At 35.2% G+C, this 26,953-nt stretch overlaps 3 protein-coding genes across 3 annotated transcripts; 2 read left to right on the forward strand and 1 right to left on the reverse strand.

Annotated features, from left to right (window-relative positions):
- Positions 1 to 243: 243 nt before the first annotated feature.
- On the forward strand, positions 244 to 870 carry LOC145606614 (uncharacterized). The gene has a single exon (XM_081662409.1). The coding sequence runs from the start codon at positions 244 to 246 to the stop codon at positions 868 to 870; it is 627 nt and encodes a 208-aa protein (XP_081518535.1).
- A 2,227-nt stretch (positions 871 to 3,097) lies between these two features.
- LOC145593624 (lon protease homolog 2, peroxisomal-like) lies at positions 3,098 to 14,556 on the forward strand. Its single transcript, XM_081649914.1, has 17 exons — positions 3,098 to 3,338; positions 4,089 to 4,201; positions 4,295 to 4,403; positions 4,555 to 4,724; positions 6,502 to 6,593; positions 6,783 to 6,962; positions 7,063 to 7,146; positions 7,781 to 7,908; positions 8,449 to 8,650; positions 8,723 to 8,929; positions 9,993 to 10,123; positions 10,809 to 11,022; positions 11,683 to 11,985; positions 12,548 to 12,742; positions 12,948 to 13,193; positions 13,774 to 13,875; positions 14,086 to 14,556. The coding sequence occupies exons 1-17, from the start codon at positions 3,232 to 3,234 to the stop codon at positions 14,167 to 14,169; spliced, it is 2,667 nt and encodes an 888-aa protein (XP_081506040.1). The 5' UTR covers positions 3,098 to 3,231; the 3' UTR covers positions 14,170 to 14,556.
- A 219-nt stretch (positions 14,557 to 14,775) lies between these two features.
- LOC145593632 (ATP synthase subunit delta', mitochondrial-like) lies at positions 14,776 to 18,310 on the reverse strand. The gene is made up of 2 exons (XM_081649926.1): positions 17,916 to 18,310; positions 14,776 to 15,526 (listed from the first exon to the last, which is right to left on the reverse strand). Exons 1-2 carry the CDS (start codon positions 18,171 to 18,173, stop codon positions 15,182 to 15,184), a joined length of 603 nt encoding a protein of 200 aa, XP_081506052.1. The 5' UTR covers positions 18,174 to 18,310; the 3' UTR covers positions 14,776 to 15,181.
- Between the last annotated feature and the right edge of the window lie 8,643 nt (positions 18,311 to 26,953).

The following is a 26,953-nucleotide window of genomic DNA, read 5'->3' on the forward strand; positions in this document are numbered from 1 at the left end:
ACGTCTTTGAGCTTATCCTGACCGAGCTTGTAGTCACTCCATATATCTTCTTGGCATAAGTAGTGCAGTCAGCCGTAAGACGGAAAACTCTATCAATGATAATTGGATGGTGCGTGTCATTGTTTTTGAAAATCATTTCATTTCGTCTTCCCCAAATATTCCACAACAAAATTGCTCCCCTGCATTTCTATTCTTCCTCGGTAGAAGGTGTTTGGCCGGAAACTATTACATGATGCTCTTCCGATGGCATCTCTTCTACATTATCGTGGTTATCCGGTTGACCCGATATGTGCCTTTTGCCATCAGGAGGAGGTGTTGCACACTTTTAGAGATTGTCCTGCTGTGAGATCTTTATGGCAGTCGGGAGCATTGGGGGTTTGTTGGGATCTTTGGCAGTTCCCTCAGTTTGGGGATTGGCTGGCTGACACCTTTTCTCAGTTCTATTCTCACAATTTTTGGAAGGGTGTTATGTCTTTATTTGCTCTTCTTTGGGCTATTTGGCTTTCCCGGAACCAGTTAAGGTTCAGACATGCGGTTTGGTCGCCTAGGACAATTGAAGGTTTGGCTGAGGATTGGTTCCACCGCTGTGTCCAGTCTAAGGAATGGAAGAAATCTGTATTGGGGTTCTGCTCGTCTAGTTCGCCTGTGCTTTTAGGTAATCCTTGGTTGTGTTTGAGGGGTTTACCTGGCATATGCCCCACAGTTTGTTTGATTGTCGATGGAGCTTGGGATTGCTCCACTTGTAGGGCTGGGGCAAGTTGGGTTATTCGTGACCTTTATTCTTCGGAGATTCTGGGTGGAGGTAGTAGGGCTTTTTTATCTGGATCGACATTACAGTCTGAGCTACAAGCTTGTTTATGGGGACTTTAGGCGGCGGTTCGCAAAGGATTCTTAAAGATTCAGATTCATTCTGATTGTGCGGCCCTTCTCTCTTTGCTTCCGGATTCGAGTCCAATGGACATTTCGGTTTGGTGGCTCACTCTAGAATTGAATGCGGTTGTTAAATCTTTTTTGGTGTGTCAAATTCGTAAGGTTCCTCGGTCCTGGGTGTCTCCGGCTCACTGGTTAGCTGGTTGCGCTAGACGACGATAATTGCTGTTTTTTCAGTTTTAGTTTGTTTCTTTCTGTTGCAATGTGTTTTTCTTTGATAGCTCTTTTGTCAAAAAAAAAAAAGAGCAATGTTAGAGTTTTTTTTTTTTTTTTTTTTTTTTTTTTTTTTTTTTTCCTCTCAAATGACATATTTTTTGAAGCGTTCGTATAATATATTGAAATCTCCAACTCTTAGACCCCCATGGAGCAATTGAACTAGCTATAATAGTTGTTTTGAATTAAAGTACAAATGAGAATTTATTTGTTTCTTAATTAAAGTGCTATTAGGAAATAAATCATGTTGTGGCATGGATTGGTAACAAATAAGGTAGTGGATTGACATTATGATGATTAAAATATATTTGTGTGAGCAATATAAAAGTCCAAATGACACAACAGAAAATAAAAATAAAAGTAAAGTTTGTTATACAAGTACAAATTACTATTCCATGTAATAATATTATTGGGAAAATGTGAAGGCATCCCTATTACTAGAAAACTATGAGCACTGCCAGTTCATTCCCCAAAATTTGTTTATTCGGGGGTATAATCGTCTTTTCAAGTGTCATTGCAAGGGTACATGCGTCATTTACGTTAGATGGCCAACTAAATATTGTAGAGCAATAATTGCTGAACGGATGAATGGATAAACAACTATCCAAAATCAGTGAACTAATGGCCACGGTATTTGAACATATTTACGAAAAGTGCCACCAAATTAACAAATTTCGTTAATCTGGCATTTCAACTTGTATTTGCCGAAAAACTATGAAGGAAATATGAAGAATTGTATTAAGTATATATAAATAACACCATTCAATGGAAAGTTTAATTTTGTCATAACTATCCAACTTATACACCTTTCATCTCCAAATTTCAAAATAAACATGTCAATTTGATTATAACTATCTTCGCATATACCACTTTGACCATGCTATGTTTTATGCTTCGTACATAAGAGTAAACATAATAATCTTGCACCTACTTGTTGGAAACATCTTACCGTATATGTTCTGAATATCAATCTAATTAATTGCTTATACTCATTGATATTCCGTATTTAAAAGTATACTAATCAAAGCGAACATTTATTTTAAAACAGTAAATATATTATTATCTAAGAATACGTATTTAATGGTGATATACAACTCTCACATATGCATCGTATAATATAGTTTGTAAGAAATTAACAATTACTCTTTTTTTTTTTGCATTGTGTGCATTAATCCGTAAAATTTTAGTTATAGATTAATATTTAGTAATATATAATGATATCAAAATTATATGGTTTGATTATCATTTATCCTCTACATCTTAATGCAAAAAAAAAAAAAGTTTTCTTACAACAAACCAGCATATAAAACAAAAGGCCAGAGTATAGTTTGATTAAACAAATTTATAATTTCCTAAAAAAAAAATAAATTTATAATGATTAGGGACATTGCCTGGCCAATAAGTAGTTTATTTTAAAAAAAAAAGTAAACATATTATCCCAAAAAAAAGTATTTAATAGTGACATACAACTCTCACATATGTATCACATATCATTCATCAACAACATTACTATCACTCCATTACTTGTATGATTTTGTTGGATAAAATTCACGATTATTCATCAACAACATTACTATAACTCCATTACTTGTATGATTTTGTTGGATAAAATTCACGATATGATATGATATGGGATAAAGATATTTTAAAAAAACATGATAGGTGCAAAGATAGCAAACCCATAATAACATTCAAGAAGTAAAAACTCAACAATCATAATTAATTCAACAAATTCAATATAAGAAATTCAACCATTAATATTCAATAAATTAATGGACCGACTTTATACTGCCAAATGGCCCAAATTATTGAGCAAAAATTTCAACAGATAATGCAAAAATTGAGTGCCAATTAATATTAATATTAATAAAAATAAAAATATTAAAAAAATGATGAAAAGGATAGACCGATAAAAAGGACAAAATACACGAGTTCGGTTGTTTGTTCTTCCTCATCATCTTCTTCTTCTTTCTTTCCCCTAAAACTGGAAGCAAATACACATCACACCTCTTCCTCTGATCTCTCTCTCTTTCTCTCTCCTCACTTTCTCTCTCTTCCTCCATTATTCTGACCTTCGAGAAACCTTTAATGGCGGAACCAGTTGAGTTGCCTACTCGTTTAGGAATCCTCGCTTTCAGAAATAAAGTTTTGTTACCTGGTGCTATTATACGTATTCGCTGCACTTCTCCTAGCAGGTATTTTTTTTTAATCAATTTTGTAAGATTTGAGATTGTTAGTTTGATTGTGTTCTTAATTATGAAGTAATTTGTAGGTTTTTTGTGATTTTTTTTTTGGAATTTGGGGATTCTTGAATTTTTTTGCTGTGTTTAGTTGTTGACTGTTGGAATGAGCTAGAATTTTAGCTGCTCAAAAAATAGTGTGTAGGATACTAGAATTTTTAGTGTAGTTATTGATGATGTTTTGTGTCGGCCATCAATCGATCATTTGGTTGGAGGAGAATGCTTGATTTTGATTTTGGAGGTCTTGTTATATTGATTATGATGATCATGAGTTTAATAGTGAAATATACAGTATTTGGATTTTAGTGGCTTTTGAAAGGATTTTTTTGTTTGTTTGGAGAATGGAATTTGGGTTTATAGGTATAGGTTATGAGAATTTGATTATCAAAATATAGAAAAATCCAATATAGTGTACAGGTTTGCAGTATATTGTTAACCTTAATGCTTGCGAAATATGAAATCGGTGTGGAGTGATGAAGAGATATGATCAAAGGTTAATTGAGTGCGCGGAAATGAAGAGATGTTTCGGGGAAAATGAGAGAATGTGAGATGCAGGGAGCATATGAAAGGACATAAAATTTTGATGGTATTGTTAAGGTTTTGGCGTATAAGTCAAAATTAGACTGGAGCTTGTTATTGGGAGTGGTTGACTTAGAAAAGACTTTCCGGGGCATGAACATACTGATGTGATGATTATTGTAATAGTGTAAAATTGGTGGAGCAAGAGTTATGGCAAAGGGAAGAGAAAGGGCTAATTGGCATTGTTCCTGTCCGTGATGCAGCGGAATCTGCATCAGTAGGACCTGTGTTGTATCCAGGTACTTATTGTGAAATGTGTTTTAAATTCTTTGGTAATTTCTCCATTGTGTAATTATGCATGTTATGTGATTTTTTTTTTTTTTTCTATAAAGGTGGAGGGACAGACTCCGGGGAACGCAATGTAAAAAGTCACTCTGGTTTGTCAGAGTCTCGAAAGGCAGATGGGAAAAGTCAACAAGAGGCTGTTCATTGGCACAGCAGGTATCCCTTACATCATGCTTTTTATCCCTATACAGCACTATGTTTGAATGATTCTGCTTGCTTGGTATTTGGCCCTGGTGGCAAATGTGTGAATGTTTAACATTATCAATTATGTGAGTATTTAACATTAGCAAGCATGTGATATCTCTAGGGGAGTGGCTGCTCGAGCCTTACACCTTTCAAGAGGGGTGGAGAAACCAAGTGGGAGGGTTACTTACACTGTAGTATTGGAAGGCTTGTGCCGCTTCAGTGTGCTGGAACTTAATAGCAGAGGGAATTATTATACTGCAAGAATTTCTCCACTTGACATCACAAAAGCAGGTAAATCATCTGCATATATTATATTGCCTAAAGCAAGTTTATGTATTTGTCATGTCTTGGAAACTTTTTTAGTCTTATTGTAAGCGACCTTTGGAGGGATCTTTGGGAAGTTTAAAGGTTGAAATCCAACCTTTCAACCTTTGAGCTCCCTTTTTTTTTCTTACACTGATATATAACCTTTAAAGCTTTTTTCTCTCTGGAGAAATAGTCTGCACTCTGCAGTATGTGGCCTAACTTGTGCTAACTATGATGCAAACATAAACGGGAGGGATGAACATCAAAAGTTCTTTATGTTAATGGACAAGGAATTATACAATTTGTTTTGTATAGCAGCATGCTTAGCAAAGATGATGGCTGTCAAACTGCAGTTTAACTAATATCTATGTGCGTTGGAGACAGAGTATACACTATTGTATTCTGTAGGCCAACAGGTAGGACTTCATTTAATGATCAAATGAAATAGGGGGATTTCAATCATCTCATTTGGAACCAAAGAAATCACATTGTTGGGCATTGGATTAAATTATAGGGTTCTAGTTAGGTGCTATGTTACATGGACTCTGGAAAGGCACATGTCCAAGTGTCCGATCCGGCAAGTTCCAAAATTTTGGTCACGGGGACTCTGTCCGTTATCTGAACACGGTACAGAGACACGTCAATACGTCACTAAATTTATTTAAATAAGTTACATATTACAGAAGCACTAAATTTTTCTTTATGTCCACCCCTATTTTTTATTTTTATTTTAATTCTTTCGTTGGTAAATTCTCCCAATAAATGGTAGTCTTCTTCTCTCCATCTTCTTTATATCAATGGTGGTCTTTGAACAAGAAGTGTTATTCTTTCATGCTTCTCCTCTTTTTTCCTCTCCACTCTTAATGGAATTGTCTGAGTGCACGGATCCCGTGTCCGTGTTTTAGCTGTGTCCGATTAACATAGGTTAGGTGATTAAGGTTTTGCATCATCACTATGACTTGTTTGTTGTTGCTTGTGGGTTTTAGTCAATGTCAGTTTCTTTTAATTAATATATTTGTGGGCTATTCATATATTGTGATTGGCCTGTGTTTTTCTCCCTCCCTTCATCCCAACTGCTAGATACACTTCTCTAGTACTCTGTTACAAAGTGTTTGGTAAGGTTTCAATAAGGCAAATTTTTTTAGGTACTGCAATTGTAGTTGAGATTTTTTTTTTTTTTTTTTTTGTTTTGTTTAGTTTTTCTTTGCTACTTATTTTTTCTCACAGGATAATCTGGATCAAAGAATGTGAAAAAAAGCAGTTTATCCGTGCTTGAAATATTTATATCAAAACATGTATAGTGAAGATTTAAGAGGATACTTTTTTGTAGGGAGTGTTCTCATATGGAGTAGTAGTGTAGTACTTCTTTCTTGACTTATATTACAAGATTACTATTTATTTAGTAATTTTTTATTAACTTAATTATGTTTTATGTGTGTCTCGTTTTCTCTATACTTATCCAATATTTAGAATTGCACATTGTTTTGGTAGTGTATAAGGATGAGTAACTTATATTAATGTAAGACACCAAGAAACAAATAGAAGAACAAAAACCTAAAGAGTAATTGTGATGTCTCCATATTAGGGGCTGTTACTGACTTCTTAACATGATATTACACTTGTTTTTTTTCCCCGTACATAACATATGCGTTTGTATGAGTTTAATACTCTAATTTAATTTTATATGTAAAGGTATAACTTTCAATGTTTTCATATCTTGTCTATGATGGATGTTGAACTATATGTTTTCAATCTGGTTCAGATATGGACCAAGCAGAGCAGGACCCTGATTTTGTCTCATTAGCTCGACAGTTCAAAGTGACTGCCATGGAGCTCATCTCAGTTCTTGAGCAGGTGAAGTATATGGTTGATTGGCTATGGTATATTTTGGTCGTTCAAATTTAGAATATAAAGCATCATAATATTATCTTAATGTTTAGATAGATTGGTCCTTGGCTCTTCAATATTCAAAATATATATATATATATATATATATATATATATATATATATATATATATAACTTACACTTTCATGATGACAGAAACAAAAGACTGGTGGGAGGACAAAAGTTCTTTTGGAGACTGTCCCTGTACACAAACTGGCAGATATATTTGTTGCAAGCTTTGAAATAAGCTTTGAGGAGCAGCTATGTATGTTGGATTCCATTGATCTTAAAGTTAGGCTATCTAAAGCCACTGAATTGGTTGACAGGCATTTGCAGGTATGTCATATGGTGGTTTGTGTAATCAAGTCATATATATATATCTTTTAAAATTTCATGTGCTTATCACCTTATTCTTTGAATGGCTTTGTCTTACTAGTCAATTCGTGTAGCTGAGAAGATCACACAAAAAGTTGAGGGACAATTGTCAAAATCACAGAGAGAATTCCTTCTGAGGCAACAGGTATATTCCATTCCTCTACTGAAGATTTAGTTGTGAGAATTAGATCTCAGGTGAATGCAACACATTTTTATTATCCATTTCTTCTATAATGCGAAAAGGATAAAATCCCGTGCTCATTGGATTCCCAAAAGTTGAAATGAAATATTTTCTGTAGCAAGAGCAAACTGCAAACTAAATTTATCTTGGCGTTTTGCTCCCCTTTTGTTGTTGGATAAGGATTTTGACAGGAGCATTACACCTTTTTGCTTCAAATAAAAGGGAAAAAGCGTATTGGGAGTCAATTGACCACAGACATGTTTACGTTTATCTTCCCTGTATTTGTGAAAGATAGATTTCTATCCTTTATGTTCCACCTTCCACCTTCTAAATTTAATAGTAAGGTATTTGTGCACCTCTCCTTTCTAAAGATTATGCGAGGCAGGATCCATAATAAACTGTGCACCTGTAGCCTTTTGTTTTTCTTTGACCCTAGATTATGAGCTCACTGTTGCTAAACTCAAGTATTTCTGTCTGATTATCATTAATATAGTATCTAAAATTACATCTGGGCACCTGACTACAATTTTTCTGCCAATTTTTATGTGCTGAAATTTATGTATGTTGCTTTCTACGTTCTTGTGTAAATCATACTTAGATGAGAGCTATAAAAGAAGAGCTTGGAGACAATGATGATGATGAGGATGATGTTGCCGTTCTTGAACGGAAAATGCAAAGTGCCGGAATGCCAGCAAATATTTGGAAACATGCACAGAGGGAGTTGAGGTATGATAGATGTGCATTAAGTTGTGTGTAAATCTCTGAATTTTTTTATCTACCCATTTTTTGCTTAATTTTTGCATGCAAGTCCCTAAATCTTGTTTTCTTTTTATCAGCAGTAGTCAATTATCCCTATTGAAATCTTGTATTATCTCCGTTTACCTTAGTTCTACTCCACTACAGTAGCAACTAGCAACAGAAACCAAGGATAATTCAAAAGGGAGACCACTCATGTGGTACTTTTGCTTCTTTTAAGAAGAGAAAGAGAATTATTAAATATAATTGGGTCACAAAAAGGGGAATGGGAGATGATAAAATATGAATAAAAGGTTGACATATGTAACAGTGACTAGAACTTAGTAAAGCGGATGAAAACGGAAAGTGAGTCTAACTTAGGTAAACGGAGGGAGTAGCTCTGTAGCTGTTCTAAGATGTTTATAAAATTTGATCACCTTTTATTTCTTAAATCACGTTTTTTATGAATGATTGTTATTCTTATTACTATGTTGCAGCCTCCTTATAGTTAAATTTAATTTCTTAATTTAGGAGACTTAAAAAGATGCAGCCTCAGCAGCCTGGATATAATAGTTCTCGTGTCTACTTGGAGCTTCTTGCCGATCTCCCTTGGCAGAAGGCTACTGAAGAGCAGAAACTAGATCTTAGAGCTGCAAAAGAGCGTTTGGATAGTGACCATTATGGATTGGCCAAGATCAAGCAACGTATAATCGAATATTTGGCTGTTCGTAAGGTAGATTATCTTCCTTTTCTTTCTTTCATGGGTGGTAATAGCAGTATAATAATAGGATTTTGTGCATTGCAGCTTAAACCTGATGCAAAAGGTCCTGTTTTGTGCTTTGTTGGCCCGCCTGGTGTTGGGAAAACATCCTTGGCCGCATCTATTGCTGCTGCTCTAGGCAGAAAATTCATACGAATATCTCTTGGAGGTGTAAAGGATGAAGCTGATATCAGAGGGCATAGAAGGACATACATTGGGAGTATGCCAGGTCGTCTTATTGATGGAATCAAGGTAGATACGTCTTATTTATTTTACTTGTTTATTTGGACTTTGTAGAATACTCATGGCTATATTATTTTCATTGGCAACAGCTGTTTTGTTATCCCCTTACAAGTGTTTCAGGTGTATTCATCCTATTTTGTGTATTTATGTTGATATATGATGGCTTTCTGTACTAACTGGAATCATACCTGACGCTGTTAGACAGTCACCGAGTAAAGTATATCTCTGATAGATCAATTATAAAATGCTTCCTCCGTTTCTCAATTGATGCCTCCTTTGTATATGGCACACAAAGTCACAAACTAATAACTGGGGGAGAGTGGAGTCAATCAATCAAAGCCTTAATCCCATAAGTGGGGCCGGTTACATGAACTAAAAATGAATATTCTGTATAGTCTTTCACAAAAATATTCCTCCTCTATCCCTTGTGATCAAGTACCTCATTCTCATGCAAATCTATATGCTTCATATCCTTCCTAACTTCTTCCAACCAAGTCATTTTCGGTCTCCCTCTACCTCGTTTAACCTCTTCATTATCCCACTCTTCGTACCTTTGCACCATAGGTGGTTTTCCTTTAGTTTGTACTTTGTCTACAATGCTTGCCACATCCCCTTTCTTGCGAATAAGTGGGGGAGAGTGGAGTAATTGACAAAAATGCCCACGTGCTAACCTTTAAGGGCTTTAAGTACAATAGGCGGAGTTTTTTGCCCACCTAAAGTTGAGAGTGAGTTAGTAATTTTGCACATAATTGGTTGAGATTTGGAGGAAATACTTTTTTGCTATATGGATAGGGTGTTCTTTGCTGCGTTTCTTATGCATTATTATTTATGTTTTCTTATCTCGTCTAGAATATAACTACTTGTATAATTGTATCATCAAACAATTTGTATTAATACAAAATCAAATGCCTTTTGTTCCCTTGATGTTACTTCCATTTGGAAATAGTGGTTGCTTCTTCTCTTGGAATCACATTTTCCATCTTTGAAAGTCACATCTGCATGCTGATTTCAATTGTTTATTGTTTTTGTTCGCTATTTAATGTCGTTATTACGTTCTTTTGTGGGTTTCCAGAGAGTGGGCGTCTCCAATCCTGTTATGCTGTTGGATGAGATTGACAAAACTGGCTCTGATGTTCGTGGGGATCCTGCTTCAGCATTGCTAGAAGTCCTTGATCCTGAACAGAATAAGAGTTTCAATGACCAGTATCCTTTATGACTTATAATATCCCCAGAAGTTTGTATCTTAAAACAGTAACTTCTTGTGGTTGTTCCCAATCTTCTAATGCGGTAGATTTATATGGTTTATCTCATCGTATTGCCTATTGTTCATTCCTCACAACCTCTTTGAAAGAAGGGAAACAAGAGGGGTCCGGCTGGGGGCTTTGGTTTCTCAGTGTCTCCAAATGTCATTGTTTAATCATTATTTTTTTGGGAAAATGTTTGATCCAATTAAATTTTATTACAAGTTTTGTTAGGGACCTAGGGGGTTGATGAAGAGTGGATGGGTCAATGATTGAGGGGTACAGTGACAGATTGACTTTTTTTTTTTTTTTTTTTATAATTCCTATCTCCTATATAAGCTATATCCACCCTTGCTCTTCTCTTTTCCATTCTATTGAACAGGAGCAAGACTTTATTCTTTCTTTCAAACTATATCTCTAAGTCTTATCCCAGTAAAATTTCAATTAAAAGTGACAAAGTGGAGGTACAAGCTTTGATTAGGGTTGGGAAGCCTTTGACCACAGGCTACTGCATCCTCTTGGATTACAAGTGATATGATAGCATGAAGCAGCGTTTGAAGTTGAATTTTTTGTATACATTAGCAAGTCACTCTAATCTCATGACTGTAGATTCGAATTTGATGTCATCCCTAACCAAAGTTATACAGCTATTTGAATGTTCCGTATGATCTATCCAAAGTTATTTTTGTGGCAACTGCGAATAAGTTGCAGCCTATCCCCCCTCCACTTTTGGATAGGATGGAAGTCATTGAGCTGCCTGGTTATACACCTGAAGAGAAGGCCAAAATTGCTATGCAGTATCTTATACCCAGAGTCATGGACCAACATGGATTGAGTTCTGAGTTCCTTCAGATTCCGGAGGTAGTTAGTTAACCTTACTGTTCTGATACTTCATTATATATGTAGGTGCATGCATGCATGAAAGAATTTAAACTAATCATTTAACTGCTAAAATGAATCAGTAGCTGACAATTAAGTTTAAAGTGTATTTTGGAGACATTATATCTACCAACTGCCTATGAACATATGGGGTTTGGGACTTTGGGGTGACCAACGCTCAGTTCCACCATATATAGGCATGCTTGGATGGAAGATAATTCAAGAGGGCAATGGAATGAAAAATAAAGAAATTGGAGGTGGATGAAGGTGGTTGTAGAAGAAGTGAGGTAGTGATTGTATGAGGAGAGAGGAATGAGGAAATTATTACCATCATTTTGAAGGCAATAGTTACCCATCACCACACAAGGGTAATGGTTAATCAATATTTTTCCTCCCTTCTCCTTCGGTTAACTACATAATTACTTATATCACCACCTAATCTAATCATCTCTCTTTATATATTACCCCTAATCCAAGTGCCCCCTTAAAAATAAGTTTCAGTTCAGTTCTGGGTTTGTGAAAATAAAATAATTTCTTTTTTGCTTCTGTGTTATGGTCATGTTTACCTGGGACTTAAGTCGATCATATTATGAATTTTACATACATGAGCTTTTATGATACGAGGGGTCTTAATTCTGGCAGGGTATGGTGAAACTCATCATCCAAAGATATACCAGAGAAGCTGGTGTACGAAGTTTGGAAAGGAACTTGTCTGCCTTAGCTCGTGCAGCAGCTGTAAAAGTTGCTGAGCAAGATAACTTTTCAGCTGTTAGTAAAGATTTCCATCAGTTTTCTTCGCCAGTAGAGGAAAGCAGACTTGCTGAAGGGGCTGAAGTTGAAATGGAGGTTATTCCAATGGGCGTTAACAATCGAGAAATTTCAAATGCGTTGCAGGTTATATCGCCTCTGATTGTGGATGAAACTATGCTTGAAAATGTTCTGGGAGTAAGTATCTAGGGTGCCTTTTGTCTTTCATTGCTACCTTTGATATGACAATGTTGATGAGCTTCTTCTGATTTACAGTCTCTTAGCTTCTGCTTAGTCAATTGGTTTCATCATGTGTTCACAGCAATGTATTTCTGTAATTTTTTTGAACAACTACTTCGTATTAGATTTTTAGAGGAAAATGGCAGTATTTTTTTAAAATTTATTTCTCTTGCCAGGACTAGTTTAAGAGAATTAAAAGGCTGGGTTAAAAAAAACCGGAATTTTCAGATAAGGTGGAACTGGTCATAATTTCTTTGTTGATTTTGTCACGGCAGCATGTCATCCTAGTGGGAAAGGGATTGTGGTAAAAAAAAAAATAATAATAAAAAATAATAAAATCAGTTTTGGTTTTGGCTGAAGTTAAAAAGCATGAACGTTATTTCTATTTTCAAGAGTGTTGTGTTTTACATCAAGAATTAGTTTTAGATACTAAAAGCATCTTGCTTTGGTAACACATGATTTTCTTTGAATCACACTTATCTTTCGAAGGTTTCTCAGAAAGGGTTCCTTGTGATTGCAGCCACCAAAGTATGATGATAGAGAAACTGCAGAACGGGTTTCAAATCCTGGGGTCTCTGTTGGTCTGGTGTGGACAGCTTTTGGTGGTGAGGTTCAGTTTGTTGAGGCTACTACAATGGCGGGAAAAGGTGAATTGCGTTTGACAGGACAGCTTGGCGATGTTATCAAGGAGTCTGCACAAATAGCTCTTACCTGGGTAAATTTTCTCTTTGTATAGCTAGCTGCTACTGTTAGATATGCGTAATACTATAGATTATAGAATGTTGAGAGTACTATATTTCAATTTCGTTGACTTCCAGGTTTTGTAAATCTATAGGTAAGAATGTTTTTTCTCTTTGAGTTCAAGATCCTTGAATCAATAATGGCACTTAACATAATTTTTACAATCTAAATGTAAATAGGTGAGAGCGAGGGCCATGGAGCTGAGCTTAGTTGATACTGGTGAAGTCAGCTTAATGGAGGGAAGGGACATTCATATACACTTTCCTGCTGGGGCTGTTCCCAAGGATGGTCCGTCAGCTGGCGTAACATTGGTGACAGCACTAGTCTCCCTGTTAAGTCAAAAGAGAATGAGAGCAGATACGGCTATGACTGGGGAGATGACTTTAAGGGGCCTTGTGTTGCCTGTTGGTGGTATTAAGGATAAGGTTGGCTTGCAATGTTTTTTTTCCCCCAATTTTCATGCTACTTCCTTTCAGCAGTTTTTTCCATATATATGAATCATTGGGACTTGTTTGATCATTACAATCTTCTTCACGGGTCTTGGTTACTGGGTGCCTAAACTGCCAACTGCCAATATGTGAGAATTTGAGAGACCAATTCACATATGTGCCCTTGCTTTTGTATCACATGTGCTGGATTCTTCACTTTTAACCTTGATATGTGCTCCCTTTGTTTGTATCAGCTCTTTACTTTGTTTTGTGGGAGCTGCATTAGTCTAAAAAAATTGTGAAACTCTAATCATGAACAGTAGAATAACCAGAGTACTGCTACTCCACCAGTGCATATGTTCTAATGGTGATAATTAGATTGTATAAGTGGAATTTGAGTCTATGATTTAATTTCTGCTCAAATACCAAACTTCTATCTGTCTGTCAAGTGAATTTGTTACATAACTATATCTAAGTGACACTCATTAAAAATTTTAGCATATTGTTTGGCATAAGGTCTTTGGTGTAGGAGTTGGGTTATCTAAATTGTTAGTTTTCTTTATTTGCTATGTAACAGGTATTGGCGGCACATCGATATGGTATAAAGAGAATCATATTGCCTCAGAGGAATTCAAAAGATTTGGTTGAAGTGCCTTCAGCAGTTCTTTCTAATCTTGAAGTAATGTCCTTTTTTTTTTTTTTTTTTTTTTTGAAGTAATGAACCTATTGCCTTGCACAATTAGAAAACTTGTAGTAAAATGTTTGAATTAAAAAAAAAAAAAAAAAAAAAAAAAAAAAAAAAAAAAACCTTGAAGTAAAATGTGGATGTCTGATATAAAGGAGCCCATTAATTTTGTTCCCTAATGATTTCACTTCTCTCAACCAACAGATAATTTATGCCAAGCGAATGGAAGACGTATTAGAACAGGCTTTTGAAGGTGGATGCCCATGGAGACAACGCTCAAGGTTATGACAGAACCAGATTTATTTATCTTGCAAACTGTGACCGGTCAGGCATTCGAGTTTAGCAGAGGGTTGCAAGGCTTAAGTGTATTCATCTGTGGTTTTTGTGTATGAAGAGGAGAACTTCGGGACAAAGACCAGTGATTGCTAAATGTAGTAGAGATGATGAGTTAGATCATTCCTTTTGCTCTATATGACCTTTGAAAGCTATAATTATTAGTCTTGTAAATTGTACAGAAGCCCTGTACCATCTCATAATTACAGCTCTAAAGCTTTACCATGTAAATTTTAGTACAAGCTATACTTGGTGGCTTTTGATAAATGAAGTTCATTCCACTATACGAAAAATGTCTTTGATTTATGTTTAATTCGCACAAGTAAAAAGTTTGCTACTGAAAATCACTGAAGTATGTCTTTGTTTTGTGTGTGTGTGTGTGTGTTTTTTTTTTTTTGGGTGCTTAGAGAACCACAAGGTCGGGTGATGAGAATCGATTCCAAGATCACCTCTCATATGTCGAGAACCTTTAAAGAAGCCTCAAAATTTTCAAAGTGTCTTTTGAAGTTGATGAAGAAGAAAGATAAGGTAATTACTGTATGAGTTTAACAAAAAAGGAAAAATTCTTGGAACAAAAAATTGAATTGAACAAAAACATTCTTGGCGTTTGACAGGACAGCGTGGTGATGTACTGATGTTATTTGTTACAATAGAAGATACTTTAGCATTCAAAGCTAATAACTCAACAATTTAGGATACATGTCAAATGATGCAACTTTTCTATTGACCTAAGATTGGCCATACAAACAAAAAAAAAAAAAAAAATAGTCGGAGCATCAAAAACAGCGTTTCTGTGAGTTTGCAACAAGAAAGGCAGGGGGCTCTTGTTTCACATAAAATTTATTAAGCTTTCCAGGCCAACACAGCGATATCCATAGAGAGCTGCACAGTATAATGATCCTAAACATTCAACATGCCTTTATAAGAGTTAATCAAAATGGAAGAAAAACCACATTCAGCTTAAATATCAGCCGGTGAGGGCAGCATTAAGAGCACTATGGACATCCACTCCAACTTGGGCTTCAGCTTTTTCCAAATCAGTGGATGCAGAATTGAGCTTTTGAGTGAATTCTGCAAGGCCCTTCTGAACAGCAGCAAGGTCAATTTGTTCAACAGGTACAGCCTCAACAGCAATAATATCAGCATATGAATTTGCATGGATGAATGCAAACCCACTGCTTATAAAGTATTTTGACACATCATTGCCTTCATGAACTGACATGACCCCGGGCTTCAACTCAGCGATTGTTGCAACATGACCAGGAAGCACACCCATTTGACCAGTGGTTGCAGGTACTATGATCATATCAACCTGAAAGAAGACGAAATACAAAATGAAAGAGTGCGGAAACTAATTCAATTGCAGGAAGAAGGGGGGGTAATAAATAGAAGTGTTGAGCAGCATGATTTGTGTTATTTGTCTTCCTACTTTCGCAATTTTTAGGAGAAACTTCTCCAATAAAGGGAAAAGACAGATCAATTTTCCCACCTCAACCCCAAAGGAGAAAAATACATGTCAAAAGTGCAAAACACACTCCCACACAGTCACACTGGAGCCTCAACATAAATTAATTAAGTGATAATGTCAGGGCATAAACTACCAAGAAGGAAAAATGGGATAATGTCCAGCAGATTTCAGATGTAGTCTATATATGTATAAGGCTAATGAAACCAAACACAAAATTTGATAATTTCTAACATGACGGTTTGAAAGATCTAAGAGACTTAATCAGCTACCCATAATTTTTGCACTTTTGAACTCTGTTGGAACTCAAAAATTATACTACGGCATGATTCACATCATCTGTATCTCAGTAAGTAATCACTAACTATAAAGAATTTCACAAGGGTGCTTCTATGATATGTGATGTCCATTCAAAAGGAAAATTCACCACTATCAACATTACTTCCAATTTCTTAAAAAGAAGATTCCACCCTGGGTAGGGTTAAGGAGCCTACAGCCACACTCCTGTTATAACGCTAAGGTTGTTTCCAATTGAGCCTTCATCCAATATGCAACAACCGTCAATTACTTCATCATAATTAGTTAGAAGTACAGACACTTTAATGGGCCATTTTCATTTAGTTCATCATGAATAAATAAACCAAAGGTTCAAGTACAGTGAAGCTTCGGACACGATTACAATATTAGGTGAGTTCCTTCACACACACACACACACCGATTTTGTATGGATCTTTTTATAGGTAGTATCATGAAATAGGCGCAATCCAAAGTATATACTTTGTAATACCCTAAAATCCAAAATCAAACCAAAACTATAATTTCCATCATATTTGCATTCAATCAAACAAAAAATAGAGACTTCAAAGAGACATTACAACCCTCTAAATCAAATATCAAAGTTACTACACACAACTTTGTATAAAAGATGATGGTTTAAACACCAGAGAACATACACATGTGCATGCCAGTGACCACATACACATACAAGGAATAAAGAAAAGTCCTACAAATAATGAGAAGTGGCAGAATTTATGACATAAACCTCATAAAACAAGCATATGCAGCTTATAATGGTGCTCAATGAAAAAATATACCCTTTCCTGGCAGAAAATGCTACAGAAAAAAGCTAAGAGACCCAATAGAGCCTAAAGTCTCTAGAACAAGGGATATAAACCAACAATGTTTTCCTAATTTGGTGCTTCTCACTGGTGAAAGGCTAAGAGCACAATCATGACCAGCAAAGTAAGGCCTTCAGAAGCATATTGTTCATACAAAATAAGCGAGGACACACGAAAGACAAACATTTTGGCCACTAAGACATGAAAGAAAAAATTAAGCTAAAATATATACATGATTAATCTCAAACATAATTGGGACAGATTCATTTACCATCTCATAAATATGCACATTTGTACAAAACTAACCAAATTCCACAAAGCACCTTTTTCTATCTCCCCATCACGACTTACCTTTCATAAGCATTTAGGTCTCAATCTGATCTAAATATCATCAGTTCATCTATAGTGTACATTAGCACGAACTCACACACTGCATAGATGCAACCCGCTAAGAAAAAAACAGTTAAATTTTTTTCAACACCGGCAACCATCTCTCATTTGCGACCCTCCTCAAGAGTCTATATCACACTCTATGTCCTTCTACCAGGAAAATTACTGCTACAAGATCACCACACACACACAACCCTCTTGAACGAACCTATTTCCTCCAAACAATCAAGAATTCCCAATAAATTACCATTAAAGAGAAGGCAGGAAAGCTGACCAATAACAGATAGGCACAGGGAAAAAGTTCTTGCAGCAATAAGTGAGCTAAAGGTTATGGAAATTCATGTAAACTACTCAATGTACGCAAAAATAAAGGAAAATTATACAATTAGCCTTCATAATATAAAGCCAGTTACCCATATCCTAATTAGAAGAATCCAATCAAATTGAATGTCAACTATCTCCTTTCACAGTTCACAATCCATGCCATATTAATTCATCAAAAATACAAATGCAACTTACATCTACCAACTATTAGCAAACAAATCAACACAAACCCTAATTACATTGACCATATAAAAAAAAACCCAAATCCACCCAAAAAAAAATCACCCCACAAAAATTACCATCAAATCCAAAACCCAGATCGCAATAATCCCAATTTCATCAAAACGCCATCAAACTAAACAACAATCAAATCCAAAAAACAGAGAAACCCAAAAAAAGCGAACCTCCTTAGTAGAAAGCGAGGTGGAGTAAGGAAGAGCGAGATTAATAGTGAGCTTAGAAGGGATAGTAGAAGGAGTAGGAGGACGAAGCTTCATGTAAGAAGAAGGGGTATTGGGAGGATCTATGTTTGGAATATTTTTCTTCCATTTTTCCAGAAATGTTGTCACACCTGCTGGTGTTTCCGCCGGAACTTCCGCCGACGTTGAAAAAGCCTTTGATTTGGCGGATCGGAGGAGGCGGGCGGTGGCTTGACGGTACATTTTTTTTTTCTGAAAAAGGTTGAAATTTGGAAATGGCGACTATCTCAGAAATTTGTGTTTTCTGAGTGATGTAATTTTCTCTCTCTTCAAGGAGGAGGTGAGATGAGAAAGAATAGTGTATTAGAAAGTGGGCTTTTTGTGTTCAACAAATTTGAGAGTGGGCAATCAAAATTAGGTTTTTATTTTCTTTTTATGTTAATGTTTTACACTAGGCCCAATTATAAATTGTGACATAGGGGTTGTTAAAAAAACATTTGAGGACAATTATTTTAAGGGAAGATGAAGGGTCCTATTGAATTGACACCTTTTACAGGTTTATCCAGCCTATTTCCGTAGATCAAACTTGAGAGTAGATGGAGAGGTAAAGAATCACCCTACACTAAGCAAATTCTTACCGAGTGGCGGGTTGAATTCTTTGTAGACTACTACGCGACGAGGTATTATAAGGAGCAGAGTGACCTTGGTGCCACGATCCTCTGAGATTCAGCCCTTTGTCACTTCGATTCGTCCTTCCCATATCCTATTCCCTAAAAACACCTATATTTTGGAAAATGAGGTTAGCGATTCATCTTATATGCTAAAAAATGCTAAGTACATGATTAAGACAAGTCACAAAGCCTAAATGTTGGGATGTTGGATGGTGCAGGGGGCGTGTGGCATGTGCACAAGATATGTGCACCCAAGGACAAGACATAGTTGGATATTTTTTGCATTTGAGGGCATGTCGACTTTGTCTTAAGACATGATGATTAGGGATGAATGAGATGGTTCCGGCACTATGTATGACTCCCAAGGCCCTTTAAGAACCCATGGAAATACTTGGATGCATAATCTCACCGGGTGAAAAAATGACATACGAAAGCCAAATATGAAGGGCTAATACACGATACCGGAGCAATTCAGGAGATGTCGCCGGGACTCAATTTCGAAAATTCACGGAACACTATGGGATGCATCCCAGGGTCATATAAAATTGTTTCGACCCATATATGATCATTTGGCTACGTAAAGGCCCCATGAAAGCTTATAGTCAATACAAGAGTCGTGTACGAAAACGGGTGAATTGGATGGGTAAAGGCAAATTGGATGGTTCCATCCACCCAATTGGACTTCCGGAGGGTATTAGGGACCATGATAAACATCTTGGCAATTTTTATTTTCGGGCAAAAAAAAGTTAAAAATTTTCAAAATTGAAGGCTATTATCCACGCTTTTGAGCAATTTTGGTGGTTTCGAAACCCCGTATAAAAAAGTCTTAAAATAATAGGGGATACATCTCGGGATCCTATAATGTCGTTTGGAATCATATATGATCTTATATATATATTGTCATAAATGTCCGTGGGTAGGCTTGAGATTATGAAATCGGTGCAAGTTGTAAACGGGTTAATTGGATGCTTAAAGGCAAATTGGATTGTTCCATCCACCCAACAGGACTCCCGGAGGATACTAGGGTTCGTGGTAAACATCTCGACAATTTTTGTTTCTAGGCCAGAAAAAGTCAAAATTTTCCAAAATTGAAGGCTATAATCCACGTTTTTTGAGAAATTTTGGAGGTTTCGAGACCCGGTGTCAAAAAGTCTTGAGATAATAGGGGATATATCACGGGGTCATATAATACCGTTTGGAACCATATGTGACCATTATATGTTGTCATAAATGTCTGTGGTAGGCTTAGCTTGATTTTATGAAATCGGTGCAAGTTGTAAACGGGTAAATTGACTATTTAAAGGAATATTGAATGGTTTTACCCACCCAAATGGACTCTCGGGGTGTATTAGGGTCCATGATAAGCATCTCGATAATTTTTATTTCCGGGCCAAAAAAAGTCAAAAATTTTCAAACTTGAAGGCTATTATCCACACTTTTGAGCAATTTTGATGGTTTCGAAACCCGGTGTCGAAAAGTCTTAAAATAATAGGGGATACATCCTGGGATCATACAATGTCGTTTGGGACCATATATGATCATTATATGTTGTCATAAATTTCCATGGTAGGCTTGGGTTTATGAAATCGGTGCAAGTTGTAAACAGGTAAATTGGATGCTTAAAGGCAAATTGGATGGTTTCACCCACCCAATTGGACTTCCGAAGGATATTAGGGTTCATGGTAAACATCTCGACAATTTTTATTTCCGTCAAAAAATGTCATAAAATTCCAAAATTGAAGGCTATTATCCACGCTTTTTCAGCAATTTTGGAGGTTTCGGGACCCGGTGTCGAAAAGTCTTGAAATAATAGAGGATACATCTCGGGGTCATATAATGTTGTTTGGAACCATATGTGACCATTATATGTTGTCATAAATGCATGCAGTAGGCTTGGTTTTATGAAATCGGTTCAAATTGTAAACGGGTAAATTGACTGTTTAAAGGCATATTGGATGATTAAACCCACCCAAATGGACTCCCAGGGTGTATTAGGGTTCATGGTAAACATCTTGGCAATTTTTATTTTCGGGTAAAAAAAAAGGGGAATATTGTCCAAAATTGAAGGCTATAATACACGATTTCGAGTCAATTTTTGACAAATTTTCAAAAATAAATTGAATGCGCGGTGTGACTCCTGGGATCATATAAGGTGGTTTGAAACCATTAGACACTGATGAAGATGTTTCTAAAGTAGCAAGAATGAGTTTTGACTCTCTTTTTAAATTCATGAAATTTTGAAATACTACCTCCGTTAACAGTTATTTGCAACGAAAGGGACATGCGTGGACTCCTAGGCAAAAGTTTTAAAACATGATTATTGAAATACAAGGGTAGTAGTTAAGTATTAATCTAATTTTAAAAAAACCACAATTAACCAAAATCAATAAACCACCAAAATCAGAACCCACAATCACCACCACCACCGAAACCCATAACCCATCGTAAACCATCACCACCACCACTGAAAACCCAGAACCCAGAATCACCACCACCACTGAAACCCATAACCCACCGAAAACCGCCACCACCACCACCTTCAACCCAGAACCCACCGACAACCACCCCAACCGAAACCCAGAACTCACAAAAACCACCACCAACAAACCGACCGAAACCACCACCACCGAAAACTCCCCCCACGAATTGAATTAATCCCAACCACCACCACCACAAATTGAATTAATCTCAACCACCACCACAAAACCCAACACCACCTAGACAATCAGCAACACCCACGAAACCCAGAACACCACCTAGACCCCCGACACGCGATCTAGATAGAAGATGGGGAAGATGAAGGAGTAAGATGGAACCACCACCACTAATTAAACCACCACTAACTGAACCACCACGAAACCCAATTAAACCGAAACCTACATGCGACCACCTCCACGAAAGAAACCAGACCCACCCACCACGAAGACCCACCCCCACAAACTCACGCCACCCCACAAACCCAGATTCCAAACCCGTAAAATCGAGACCATTTTTCCAGATCTGAATTGAGTGTCCTTCTTCAATTCATGAAAAGTGGTTGAAGGAGGAGAGAGAAAGTTAATGTTGAAAGGATAAAGATGTAGATATTAGATTAATTATGGAAAGGAAGAGGAAGTGGATGATGAAAGAGGAGAGAGAAAGATAATGGGGAAGATGATGAAGATGAATGATTTTGATGAAATTGAAGAAGGGTGAGGGATGAATGATTCTGATGAAATTGAAGAAGGGTGAAGGAGATGATGAAGCTGAATAATTTTTGGTGAAAATGCAAAATGATTACAATAATCAGATTGTTAGGTAAAAAGTTAAATCAAGTTAATAAATTTGTAAATATTAAGTCAACCTTTTGGCCATCCGCTTTTATTATGTCAACCTTTTGATTAACTTTGAACACGTCAACCTTATAAACACATTAATTTTAATTACGTTAAAATTAAAAATGACCTATAAAAACAGGTTAAATGCTTTTTTTTTTTTTTTTGTGAAAGTAGGTTAAATGCTTATGTAGACTATTAGATGAAGGTAACAAAAAATTGAATTTTTTTTCCCCAATACTTATTCCACAACTATTTACAATGATAACTTGATAAGTTCAATTTAATCCTCATTCTTACCTTTTCTTTTCCATTTGATCTTCTTCTTCCTTATTTTTCTTATTTCAATTTTAGGCTAAAATGAAGCCACAATTTGTTGTTTAATATTCTACCATCCCTTAAAAAAAACAAAACCTATTAATTCAATTTACAATATTCAAGTGCATGTGATTCGAAGAAGAAGATGATGAGAAAAGAGGTGAATTTAGGTCAGTAGGTGGTTGTGTGGTGACGGTGCGACATGTGGTTTTGGGTCTGCTAGTGTGAAGTGTGAGCATCTGTGGTAAAGAGTAAACAATGGTGGAGGTTGGGCCGTGGGTTTTAGAGTAAGAGGAAGAAATCAATATGTTTAATGGAGTTAAAAGTATGAAGATGAAAGGAACAATGGAGACAAGGAGACCGGAAAATCAATTTTTCATCTCAAAATAAGAAATTACAAAGGATTTACCTGGTTATCCGGTTACCGGTAAAAAAAACATAATGAAAATTAATGTTAATACAAGGTTGACGTGTTTAGAAATAATCAAAAGGTTGACATAATAAAAGCGGACAGTCAAAAAGTTGACTTAATATTTACAAATTTTCCTAATTTAATTAGATGTCTAAGTTGTTTAAGTAAGGGTAATATGGTCATTTTGTTGACAAAAAGTTACTAAATTTGGAAAGAAAAAAATTTGTTGCACATAATAGGTAGCTTCCCAAAATGGCAAATGTTGCAAATAACCGTTAACGGAGGTAGTATAATCATTTGTAACGAGTGTATTGTATATATATATTTTTTTGAAACCACGGGTGTATTGTATATGAGTATATGACCAAACGTGAAAATAACATTTTTTTGGTGATAGGTTTGGTTAACGGACAATTAAATATGTGAAAAGGAGATGTAAATGTGATAAGTTAACGGAAATCAATAATGAACACTACTACATTTTTTACCAAATGCAACGAACGGAAAAAGGCTAATGCAACGGTACAATTTACTACCGTCACAATAGCTAAGCTAATGCGACACACACTTCTTTAGAACTATAAGAGGTAGAGCTATTGAAACGACTATTTAGAGCTGTTGCAATAGCCTAACTATCATAACGGCGAATGAAGCTAATGCGACGGTATAGGAATGATGGAGTAATGGCGCTCAAAATTTCATTAATTCCCTCTACTTTTTGCCCAAAATTTGAAACCAATTACACGTGTACGGTTTCCAATTAAAGACAAAAAAAAAAAAAAAAAACAATTTAGCCTTCTTTGTCCGCAATGGCGCAATCTCTGCATTTCCCCCAAAGTCCCCAATTCCCTCTTTTTAGAAAGAAAAACCTATAGAGGAGAATTTCACAAAAAAATCTGGGAGAAAGAGCACATAAAAATTTGAGGAAAATTCTTTGAGATAAAAAGACTAAGTAGATGCTCGATCTATTGAAGACGTGGTGTTTAATGGCTAGAGGCGGTGGTTGTTTCAGTCAGCGGTGGCCGACACCTAGCAGAGCTGAGAGCTGTAATTTTCAGCAGTGAGAGTTAATCTGTCAGTGCAATTTTTTGTCTTGAATTTTAGGCGTTGTGGCTGATTCCTTGAAGGTATGCTTTGAAATGTTGTTTTTTGAGAATTCATACTTCATTTTGAAATTTATTTGCGTTTTTCATTCAAGTTGCAGTAATTCAATTTTGTAGGTAAAATTAAATTCCTTAAGAAAGAACTCGATCTATTGCTCCCAATTAAGATATATGGGCTTGAAAATTGAAAATTCTTTTGTATCTTGTTGAAATTGGGAAGAGGGAAAAGGTGACAAAAAATAAAAAGTAGAGTTATATAAAATTACCATTGGATCAAAAAGTGGTCATTTTTGCTTAATTCATGGAGTATCTATCAGCTATAAATACTCAAATTGGCATTAGTTTAGAAAGATTAAGCATCTAGTTTGTGTATTTTGCTTCAAGCTAAAACCTAGGTTAAAGTCATTATACATGTTATAAGTGGTAGTTACTAGTAAATTATACATGTAAATTATAGTGATAGTTTATGTTGACTAGATTGAAGTCGTTTATATACAGTAATCTCATAAATATTTCTCATAATTTGTGGTTAACTTAAACAAAAATCTGATGGTTTAAATGTATAATTAGATAATTAGTGGAAGACTTTTATCAAAAAAATAATCTAATAATAAAAACTGTATTTTTATAGTCAATAAAATGCTATTTGAACATTTCTCAACATCTTCCCAGGGCTTCATAGATGGTCCAGAACATGTATTTTGATAATCAAAGTACATGTTCATGAACAACTATATTACAATCTTAATCACATAGTCAAATAACAATTTGACTAATGAATAACACGCCGCAAAAGTAGCTAATGAATAACAATTCTTGGTAAAATCTGGATCATGGAACTCAAAGCATATTAACAATCAAGCTTTTGTTGTTATTACATAATTTTGTTTATTCTTTTTTATTGCTTGACTGGTTTTGATAAACTTAGCATGGCTTTGCTTATTTTTGGCTTGTGATGTGTCTGTTTAGTAGTTGTTTGAAAGTATCTAAGCTAGGATATCTTTTATTCATTAAAAGTCAATTGACATGTTTTTGTTGTATCTTCACTGTTGGGCTTAGAGAAATACACTCAGTATAACTTTTTATTTTTAGCTATCTAGGCTAACTATATATCTAGCCATGAAAGTATATTAAATGAGATTGATTTTGTCTTTGTGAGAGATTTGAACTTGTTTTTGTTATATGTGTGTATGAAGTAGAATACATAACGCTTAGCTTTTGCTTGGAAGTTAGTTTTCAATTGTTTAGAGTAGGTGTGTTTGCCTTATCTTCTTATGGTGTTTCTTGTCTGCATTTATAATTCTTTTCCAATTTCATCATAATTGTAGTGGTTGTTTATTAAAGTAAGCCAAGTTTAACTCCTGAAGTGTCTATTTTTATTGAGTTGATTGTTTATAAAAATACAATGGTCAATTGTATGATAGTAATTTAAGAAGCTGTTTAGCAGCTTGGAGGATATTGTATAATCCATGTGATGAAAAGCTCGGAGGAGGAAGCTAACAACATCAAATCACAAGTCAAAGAGTGGGTTCACTCGGGGCCCAAGCTCATCTATTATCTCCTCAGAGGAAGGAAATTAGAGTGAAAAACACCACAATCAAGGAAATTGAAGTTAAATTCAAGTTGTGCTTTCTAAGGCTTATGATGTAAGTCTTTGATTGTCTTTTTTCTCTTTCTGTAGTTGGAATTAATTTGTAAAGAGGATGGAGTTTTTTATATTTAAGATTTTGCAATTTTGTTGTATAGAGGTTGAAATCAAGGTTGATTTTCTACTATATATGTATTGTTGTGTTATAAGCATCAATTAAGTCACAAAAGAACCACAAGAAGATTATTGTGATCGATCTAGGACCTCATTTCTATCTTCTAGGCTTGTTTAGTCATCTATCTCACTACTCAAACCTACTTCCCTCTCTGCTTTTTATTGTATTGAATAGGTATGAGATATACTGACATGCACTATCTTCTTGTATTAATGCAGATCGGGTTATTTGCAAATATTCATTTACCTTCATGCTGATCTAGTTGTTAGATCTTGTTACATTTTGATCATGTTTAAGCAGGAAAAAGTAGTGCGTTTCTTCTCTGATGTAAACATAGGTGGAGAGCCCGCTAGAAGAATTTTGGGCGTAGTTGAAGATTTTTGAATTTGTAATTTAGTTTTTCTAACAATGTCAAAATCATTTTTTGAAGAATAAACATGTAGTTTTAAGTGATATTTGAATATGTAACTAAATTTTTCTTATTGCGAAATTGTATAAATATACTCTTAATTTTTAAATTTCAATGAAAATTTCCTTTATTTTGATACATTTATATAGATTCATGTGTAATAATAATAATAATAATAATAATAATAATAATAATAATAATAATAATAATAATAATAATAATAATAATTATTATTATTATTATTATTATTATTATTATTATTATTATTATTATTATTATTATTATTATTATTATTATTATTATTATTATTATTATTATTATTATTATTATTATTATTATTGGCATTAGGTATATGCACCGTGGCATTAGGGTATATGAACCGTGGCATTAGGTATCGGAAATCGTGGCATTAGGTATTATAGCTATTGCCACGACAATAATATTGCCGTTGCATCAGGTATTGATCTAACGCAACGGATCAATGATGCCGTGGCATTAGGTGTCATGTGCCGTGGTATTAGACCTATTGCAACGCCAGCAGATGTCACGGTATATGGCCGTGGCATTAGGCCTAATGCAACGGCATTGGATGCCTAATACAACGGATTTTGGGGTTGCAATAGATAAAAAATGTAGTAGTGAGAATGTTACTGGTAGAGTATGTAGTAGTACAAGAAACTGATAAAGTGTTGAAACTTGAAATTAAGGCCCTGTTTTATTCACCTTAAAAAAATAATATTAAATAAAAATAATTTCAGTTCAGTAAAATTAATTTCAGTTAAGTGAAATTCAATTTTCTTAAAGAAGAATTATAATAGAAAATCAGTAAAAATAATTTCAGTTCAGCAAAAATAATTTCAGTTCAGTAAAAATAATTTCAGTTCAGCAAAATTAAGGTGAAGAGAACATGGCCTAATAATATAATTAATTACATTATTCCCCAAAGTTTCTTAAATAGTACCCCCTCTGTCTCTTTTGTTTGCTCCATTTGCCATAAATGAATATCCCTTATTGATTGTCACATTCTATTTTG

The sequence above is a fragment of the Chenopodium album genome, chromosome 2, assembly GCF_948465745.1.
Source record: "Chenopodium album chromosome 2, dcCheAlbu1.1, whole genome shotgun sequence".
Lineage (NCBI taxonomy): Eukaryota > Viridiplantae > Streptophyta > Magnoliopsida > Caryophyllales > Amaranthaceae > Chenopodium > Chenopodium album.